At 44.0% G+C, this 9,642-nt stretch overlaps 1 protein-coding gene across 1 annotated transcript in view; it reads right to left on the bottom strand.

The window, feature by feature from the left end:
* LOC119329466 (organelle RRM domain-containing protein 2, mitochondrial-like) overlaps positions 1-2,932 on the bottom strand; it is a 7,241-nt gene extending 4,309 nt beyond the window's left edge. Inside the window, exon 1 of the mRNA XM_037602517.1 lies at positions 2,694-2,932. Within this exon, the coding sequence (XP_037458414.1) occupies positions 2,694-2,853 (160 nt within the window). The 5' untranslated portion in view covers positions 2,854-2,932. The remainder of the gene's footprint in view (positions 1-2,693) is intronic.
* Positions 2,933-9,642: the final 6,710 nt, after the last annotated feature.

Here is a 9,642-nt window from a genome sequence, read left to right as displayed (position 1 = left end):
ATCTCAACGTTGATTCTGGAAAAAGGAAAAGGACCCATGTGAAGCCCACTAGCGGCCAGGTAGGGCGTTACGTTCTCCTGTGATGATTAACCTGTACGTGGAGTTCACCCCAAAAAAAAAGCATGTACGTGGATTAGTACCCAAGAAATTAGTCGCCGCCGTTCCGTGCCCTCGCCCGCCCGGCCGCCTCTGCTCTCCCTGCCCTACTGCGATCTCGATCCTATTCGTATGGCGACGGCGCGACACTGCCTTCTTCACTTGTCAAATCTTCCGGCTGCAACCAACGGGAACTAGCCGAGGACCCAAGGTTTATCACACAATCTACTAATCTCAATTCTCATCTTGTATCATCAGATTTTTGTTGTCTACTTGCTTTGGTTGTGCGATTAGCGATGCTGTAATTCTGTGAACAATTCCTATATTATATGTGTACTAGAAATTATCATGGCGTGGTCTGATGCAAATTACCTTGTATGAGTTATTTTTTGTGGTGCAATTTTGTCCTATGTCAAACTACAATATAGCTATATGAAATTGCAATTCAGCAGATATGAAGAGAAAAGCACCGCCATACACCGTTAAGATTAATTCATTCTTTAGGCTGGTTGCTTCAAGTTCTCAACCTAGTGAAATTTTTAATGAAGCTGATATGTTGGACATGGTAAATGTTGCAGAACAAGAACAAAATTGGCTTATCAGAGAGACCCCGGTAAACATTGCCAAATTTGAGAGCTGGCACTGGACAAGCAAGATGAAGATCGGCATTTCTATATATCCGAGGGACCATATCAGCCGAAAAGTGCCTCGAAACACTCTAAACAGTAATTTATCATTAAAGCGCCGCCAAATGGGATATGACTTACTTTGGTGCTACATGATCAGATACATTGGAAAAATTGGCAGGTAATTTCTCTTCCAATGAAATTATTAAATTTTCTCATCTTATTGGCAATTGTAGAGGAAAATTTAAACTCGTACAATATTTTATAGGTGTGGGGCATTATTATAGTATGATGATAGAGTTTTTTTCAGTCGAGACAAAAAAAATATGAACTTGACTTGGCCCCCCCTATACCAAAATCCTGGCTCCGCCCCTGCACCCAACACAGAGCCACAGCAACCCTTCAACACTTGGGTCACAATGTCATTAATGAAACCCCATCGGCCCACTTGAACTGGAGAAGAAAACAAAGATAAAAACAACTGACACATCTGAGCCCACGTTTGCAGTCTAGAAGGAGTATCATGGAACCACCTGTGCCTCCCCATTATCGCCACCCTTCTTGCCTTTGCACTTGCTAGATTTCTTCTTGTGGTTGCCAGATTGAGGGTGAGCGCCATCCAATTATTGCGGCGGTGGTGCCTAACTGCTCTCGGTGGCTCGAAAGAAGACGAGGCAAGGCTCCTCCTAACAAGATGTTAGGAGCTGGTGCGTATGTGTAATGATGTAAGACATGGTGAGTCCTTGTGTTCATCAGTCACAGTGCGCCGCTGACGAAATTCACAAATTGGTAGAGGAATGGAGCTCAATCTGTAGCATGTCCGGGTGGCAAGCAGTAGGCGAGAACCCAAGCGCTGGAAAACTCCTCCCCAGACTGGGCTCAAAACCAATTCAAATGATGCACTATTCATGTCGAAGAAGATGGTCTCGTCCTTGCTGAGAAGCTGGAAGCCCATAAACTTCTGGTAGAGCTGGATAGCATGAATGCAGTGGCCAAGCTTAGGGCTGTAGAGAAGGATTTTTTTCACAGCTAGCTCTCTGTTGGTGGGACATAGGTGATGACAGACTGTCAGTTTGGCAGGATGCGAATACTGCTGCTCATCGTCTGACTAGTGTCATGAACTCTGGTGGTGTGTCCTGGCAATCTGTTGTCTGGCTAGTATTATGAACTCTTTGTTTTCTTTGTGCGTAATGATTGTAGTGTTGATGTTTAAATAACAGTTTTGCTAAAGCACATCTAGATGTGCTCTAAGTATTGCACATCTAAGTGCTATGTCGTTGATTTTACGCTAAGATTCATGCAAGCATTTCTTTAGTCGTTTTCCTTTTCTTTCTAGCTTGAATAACTCACTTAGATGTGCAATAACTAGATTTTACGCTAAGGTTCGTGCAAGCCAGGCATTCCCCGCAGAAAAAAGATCAGTGAACTAATAGAACCAGATTAATAATGTCGTAAAATGTATAATCCACATCAAGGATTTGAATCGCCTACAGTTAAAGTGCCCTCCACATGTTTATGTAATAAATTTCAGTTTTGCTAAAGCACATCTAGATGTGCCATAAGTATTGCACATCTAGGTCCTATGTCATTGATCTTACACCGAGATTCATGTGCATATTTTATTTTTCTTTTTTCTTTTCCTCTTTATGCTTGATTCACTCACTTAGATGTGCAATAACTAGGGCACATCTAGATGTGCCCTAGACCAATAAATTTACACTGAACAAGAAAGGAATCAGCGTCATATCTCCTAGTTAGTTGCTGCACATCTAGCAAGAACGGATCTATAAGGCTAGGCAGAGACCTAATAAGCAACATCACATCATGGCATGATATCTGACCCTAATCGACTGGATACCATTTTCTCGCACTCAAAAGCGAGCTTTCGAGCAAAATCTCTGGCGGGGATCGAGGCCTAGGTGTGGTTACAGGAGCGAATGGAACAAGGAAAGAGTGGGGGAACAATCGTACCGGAGACGAAGAGGTTGGGGGAGGGGTCGGCCTTCGGGGGAGGCGTGGGCGGGCTCGGCGGCGCGAAGGCCGAGATGGAGAACATGCGCGTGTTCGGCGTCGCGAAGTCGGCGATGGAGAACATCCGTCGGAGCCCGGACCTTGCCGCCACCGCCGCCATAGCTGCCGCCGCCGGAGAATGGGGGAAAAGGCTTGCGTGCGTGAGTCGGTGATTGATTTTCCTTCCTCTCTTTGTGTCAACCTGGGGTTTAAGAAGGTTATTAGGTCATGGACCGGGCCAGGTGAGACGGTGAGGGCATCTCAGTTTCTAAAAATTAGCCCATCCAAAGTCTCCTCAAATTTTAGGAGTTATCTTGTCTAAAAAAAAGGAGTTATCCTAAAACTTAACTCTATGATGTTTTTCATAAACATTCATTTCAAAGACAAATCTAAACTACTTGATTACATTATTTAACAAAAGGTTGCACATCATACATAACATAATTAGATGGGTTATCACTAGATATAGCATATCAAACAAATGTAAGCTATACTCGTCATCACCACAGTTGGCGCAGAATACGTCGAAGTCGTCTGAGTCTAAGGAGATAGGGATCACCCACCACCACCATCGTAGGGGCCGGTAGGGGCCGGTCTCATCGTCATTGTTACTAGGTCGAGTCGACGGCATCTCCTCATCCTCGTCGGAGGGCTCAGCCAAGATTTGTCCCACATCACGCCATCCTCCTTGAACTCAAACCACACTTGGTTCTCGGCGATGAGCTGCAGATTCTTTGCGATGAGCTTCGCCATATAGGCCTTATCAATGCGCTCGGCCTCGAGCTAGTTCACGGCTATGCGGTTTTCTTTCTCGTCAGCACGGGAGACCATTTTAACTAGAGGTTACGTAGTCTTGGGCGTGACTGCTAGGGGAAAGTTAAGCTTCGCACGGCTGCCAAAATAGTGAATTGTTGTCACGTTGTCCGTGTGCGCTGACTGCTCTCTATGGTGGCGAATGTGCCAAGCCACCGCTTTTCTCGCATGTTTGGATTTCGAATCTCCGCCGCCCAAGTGCCCCATGGTCGTTGCCGCACGCTGCGACGTTTTGACGGCGGTGGCGAGCGCTCGTGGTGGCTGCGTGTTGAAAATATACCCTAGAGACAATAATAAGTGTGTTATTATTTATTTTCAAATTTATAATTAATGTTTATATTCTATGTTGCCCAACAGCTAGAGGTCGGTTGCAGGAAGGCACTATTTGGGAAGCTTCATTGAGCTAGTTGTTGGGGAACGTAGTAATTTTAAAAAAAAATCCTACGCACATGCAAGATCATGGTGATGCATAGCAACGAGAGGGGAGAGTGTCGTCCACGTACCCTCGTAGACCGTTAAGCGGAAGCGTTATGACAACGCGGTTGATGTAGTCATACGTCTTCATGATCGACCGATCCTCAGTACCGAACATACGGCACCTCCGCGTTCAGCACACGTTCAGCTCGGTGACGTCCCGCGAACTCACGATCCAGTAGAGCTCGGGCAAGAGTTTCGTCAGCACGACGGTGTAGTGACGATGTTGATGAAGCTACCGTTGCAGGGCTTCGCCTAAGCACCACTATAGTATGACTGAGGTGGATTATGGTGGAGGGGGGCACCGCACACGGCTGGGAGAGATCAATGATCAACTTGTGTGTCTAGAGGTGCCCCCTGCCCCCGTATATAAAGGAGCAAGGGGGGAGGTCGGCCGGCCTAGAGGGCGCGCCAGGAGGAGGAATCCTCCTCCTAGTAGGAGTAGGATTCCCCTCTTTCCTACTCCTACTAGGGGGAAAGGAAGGGGGAGGAGAAGAAAAGGGGGGCGCCGCCCCCCCCCCCCCTTCTAGTCCAATTCGGGCCAGAGGGGGAGGGGGCGCGCGGCCTGCCCTGGCCGGCCCCTCTCTCTCTCCACTAGGGCCCAATAAGGCCCATTAACCCCCGGGGGTTCTGGTAACCCCTCCGGCACTCCGGTAAAATCCCGATTTCACCCAGAACTCTTCCGATGTCCAAATGTAGGCTTCCAATATATCAATCTTTATGTCTCGACCATTTCGAGACTCCTCGTCATGTCCATGATCATATCCGAAACTTCGAACTACCTTCGGTACATCGAAACATATAAACTCATAATACCGATCGTCACAGAACTTTAAGCGTGCGGACCCTACTGGTTCGAGAACTATGTAGACATGACCAAGACATGTCTCCGGTCAATAACCAATAGCGGAACCTGGATGCTCATATTGGTTCCTACATATTCTACGAAGATCTTTATCGGTCAAACCGCATAACAATATGTGTTGTTCCCTTTGTCATCGGTATGTTACTTGCCCGAGATTCGATCGTCGGTATCCCAATACCTAGCTCAATATCGTTATTGGCAAGTCTCTTTACTCGTTCCGTAATGCAACATCCCGCAACTAACTCATTAGTCACATTGCTTGCGAGGCTTATAGTGATATGCATTACCGAGAGGGCCCAGAGATACCTTCCCGACAATCGGAGTGACAAATCCTATTCTTGATCTATGCCAACTCCACGAACACCATCGGAGACACCTGTAGAGCACCTTTATAATCACTCAGTTATGTTGTGACGTTTGGTAGCACACAAAGTGTTTCTCCGGTATTCGGGAGTTGCATAATCTCATAGTCATGGGAACATATATAAGTCATGAAGAAAGCAATAGCAATAAACTTTAAATGATCAAGTGCTAAGCTAACGAAATGGGTCAAGTAAATCACATCATTATCCTAATGATGTGATCTCGTTGATCAAATAACAACTCATGTCTATGGCTAGGAAACTTAACCATCTTTGATCAATGAGCTAGTCAAGTAGAGGCATACTAGTGACACTATGTTTGTCTATGTATTCACACATGTATTATGTTTCCGGTTAATACAATTCTAGCATGAATAATAAACATTTATCATGAAATAAGGAAATAAATAATAACTTTATTATTGCCTCTAGGGCATATTTCCTTCAGTCTCCCACTTGCACTAGAGTCAATAATCTACATTACACAGTAATGATTCTAACACCCATGGAGTCTTGGTGCTGATCATGTGTTTGCTCGTGGAAGAGGCTTAGTCAGCGGGTCTGCAACATTCAGATCCGTATGTATCTTGCATATATCTATGTCTCCCACCTGGACTTAATCCCGAATGAAATTGAAGCGTCTCTTGATGTGCTTGGTTCTATTGTGAAATCTGGATTCCTTTGCCAAGGCAATTGCACCAGTATTGTCACAAAAGATTTTCATTGGACCCGATGCACTAGGTATGACACCTAGATCGGATATGAACTCCTTCATCCAGACTCCTTCATTTGTTGCTTCCGAAGCATCTATGTACTCCGCTTCACACATAGATCCCGCCACGACGCTTTGTTTAGAACTGCTCCAACTAACAGCTCCACCGTTCAATATAAACACGTATCCGGTTTGCGATTTAGAATCGTCCGGATCAGTGTCAAAGCTTGCATCGACGTAACCATTTACGACGAGCTCTTTGTCACCTCCATAAACGAGAAACATATCCTTAGTCCTTTTCAGGTATTTCAGGCTGTTCTTGACCGCTGTCCAGTGATCCATTCCTGGATTACTTTGGTACCTCCCTCCTAATCTAATAGCAAGGCACACATCAGGTCTGGTACACAGCATTTGCATACATGATAGAGCCTATGGTTGAAGCATAGGGAACACTTTTCATTTTCTCTATATCTTCTGCAGTGGTCGGGCATTGAGTCTTACTCAATTTCACACCTTGTAACACAGGCAAGAACCCTTTCTTAGCTTGATCCATTTTGAACTTCTTCAAAACTTTATCAAGGTATGTGCTTTGTGAAAGTCCAATTAAGCGTCTTGATCTATCTCTATAGATCTTGATGCCCAATATATAAGCAGCTTCACCGAGGTATTTCATTGAAAAACTCTTATTCAAATATCCTTTTATGCTATCCAGAAATTCTATATCATTTCCAATCAATAATATGTCATCCACATATAATATTAGAAATGCTACAGAGCTCCCACTCACTTTCTTGTAAATACAGACTTCTCCAAAAGTCTGTATAAAACCATATGCTTTGATCACACTATCAAAACATTTATTCCAACTTTGAGAGGCTTGCACTAGTCCATAAATGGATCGCTGGAGCTTGCACACTTTGTTAGTACCCTTTGGATCGATAAAACCTTGAGATTGCATCATATACAACTCTTCTTCCAGAAAACCATTCAGGAATGCAGCCTTTACATCCATTTTCCAAATTTCATAATCATAAAATGCGGCAATTGCTAACATGATTCGGACGGACTTAAGCATCGCTATGGGTGAGAAGGTCTCATCGTAGTCAACTCCCTGAACTTGTCGAAAACCTTTCGCAACAACTCGAGCTTTATAGACAGTAACGTTACCGTCAGCGTCAGTCTTCTTCTTGAAGATCCATTTATTCTCGATGGCTTGCCGATCATCAGGCAAGTCAACCAAAGTCCACACTTTGTTCTCATACATGGATCCCATCTTAGATTTCATAGCCTCAAGCCATTTTGTGGAATCTGGGCTCATCATCGCTTCCTCGTAGTTTGTAGGTTCGTCATGGTCAATTAACATGACCTCTAGAATAGGATTATCGTACCACTCTGGTGCGGATCTTGCTCTGGTTGACCTACGAGGTTCGGTAGTAACTTGATCTGAAGTTTCATGATCATCATCATTATCTTCCTCACTAATTGGTGTAGGTGTCACAGGAACCAGTTTCTGTGATGAACTACTTTCCAATAAGGGAGCAGGTACAGTTACCTCATCAAGTTCTACTTTCCCCCCACTCACTTATTTCGAGAGAAACTCCTTCTCTAGAAAGGATCAATTCTTAGCAACAAATGTCTTGCCTTCGGATCTGTGATAGAAGGTGTACCCAACAATTTCCTTTGGGTATCCTATGAAGACATGATACCTCTTGAGCACTGGGTTGTATTTCCCCGAAGAGGAAGGGATGATGTAGCAAAGTAGCGTAAGTATTTCCCTCAGTTTTTGAGAACCAAGGTATCAATACAGTAGGAGGCTATGCTCGAGTCCCTCGTACCTACACAAAAACAATAGCTCAACGCAACCAATACGCTTAGGGGTTGTCAATCCCTTCACGGTCACTTACAAAAGTGAGATCTGATAGAGATGATAAATAATATTTTTTGGTATTTTTGGTATAGAGAAGCAAAGTAAATAAAGTAAAAGCAAAGCAATAATAAAGTGATGGAGATTGATATGATGAGAAAGAGACCCGGGGGCCATAGGTTTCACTAGTGGCTTCTCTCAAGAGCATAAGTATTCTACGGTGGGTGAACAAATTACTGTTGAGCAATTGACAGAATTGAGCATAGTTATGAGAATATCTAGGTATGATCATGTATATAGGCATCACGTCCGAGACAAGTAGACCGAAACGATTCTGCATCTACTACTATTACTCCACTCATCGACCGCTATCCAGCGTGCATCTAGAGTATTAAGTTAAAAATAGAGTAACGCCTTAAGCAAGATGACATGATGTAGAGGGATAGTTTCATGCAATATGATAAAAAACCATCTTGTTATCCTCGATGGCAACAATACAATACGTGCCTTGCTGCCCCTTCTATCATTGGGAAGGACACCGCAAGATTGAACCCAAAGCTAAGCACTTCTCCCATGGCAAGAACAACCAATCTAGTAGGCCAAACCAAACTGATAATTCGAAGAGACTTGCAAAGATAACCAATCATACATAAAAGAATTCGGAGAAGATTCAAATATTATTCATAGATAGACTTGATCATAAACCCACAATTCATCGATCTCAACAAACACACCGCAAAAAGAAGATTACGTCGAATAGATCTCCACGAGAGAGGGGGAGAACATTGTATTGAGATCCAAAAAGAGAGAAGAAGCCATCTAGCTACTAGCTATGGACCCGTAGGTCTGAAGTAAACTACTCACACTTCATCGGAGGGGCTTGGATAATGATGTAGAAGCCCTCCGTGATCGATGCCTCCTCCGGCGGAGCTCCGGAACAGGCCCCAAGATGGGATCTCATGGATACAGAAAGTGGTGACGGTGGAATTAGGTTTTTGGCTCCGTCCCCGAACGTTTGGGGGTACGTGGATATATATAGGAGGAAGAAGTATGTCAGTGGAGCTTCGAGGGGCCCACGAGGCAGGGGGCGCGCCCTAGGGGGGCGCCCCTACCCTCGTGAGCACCTCGTGGCTTTCTTGACGGAGGGTCCAAGTCTCCTAGATCTTATCTGATGAGAGAATCACGTTTCCGAAGGTTTCATTCCGTTTGGACTCCGTTTGATATTCCTTTTCTTCGAAACCCTAAAACAGGCAAAAAACAACAATTCTGGGCTGGGCCTCCAGTTAATAGGTTAGTCCCAAAAATAATATAAAAGTGGAAAATAAAGCCCAATAATGTCTAAAACAGTAGATAATATAGCATGGAGCAATCAAAAATTATAGATACGTTGGAGACGTATCAAGCATCCCCAAGCTTAATTCCTGCTCGTGCTCGAGTAGGTAAATGATAAAAACAGAATTTTTGATGCGGAGTGCTACTTGGCATAATTTCAATGTAAATCTTCTTAATTGTGGTATGAATATTCAGATTCAAAAGATTCAGGACAATGATATAAAAATAATAATACTTCAAGCATACTAACAAAGCAATTATGTCTTCTCAAAATATCATGGCCAAAGAAAGCTATCCCTACAAAATCATATAGTCTGGCTATGCTCTATCTTCACCACACAAAGTATTTAAATCATGCACAACCCCGATGACAAGCCAAGCAATTGTTTCATACTTTTGACATTTTCAAAACTTTTTCGATCTTCACGCAATACATGAGCGTGAGCCATGGATATAGCACTATAGGTGGAATAGAATGGTGGTTGTGG

This window comes from Triticum dicoccoides, chromosome 7A, assembly GCF_002162155.2.
Source record: "Triticum dicoccoides isolate Atlit2015 ecotype Zavitan chromosome 7A, WEW_v2.0, whole genome shotgun sequence".
Lineage (NCBI taxonomy): Eukaryota > Viridiplantae > Streptophyta > Magnoliopsida > Poales > Poaceae > Triticum > Triticum dicoccoides.
This window is presented reverse-complemented; position numbering and strand designations above follow the sequence as displayed.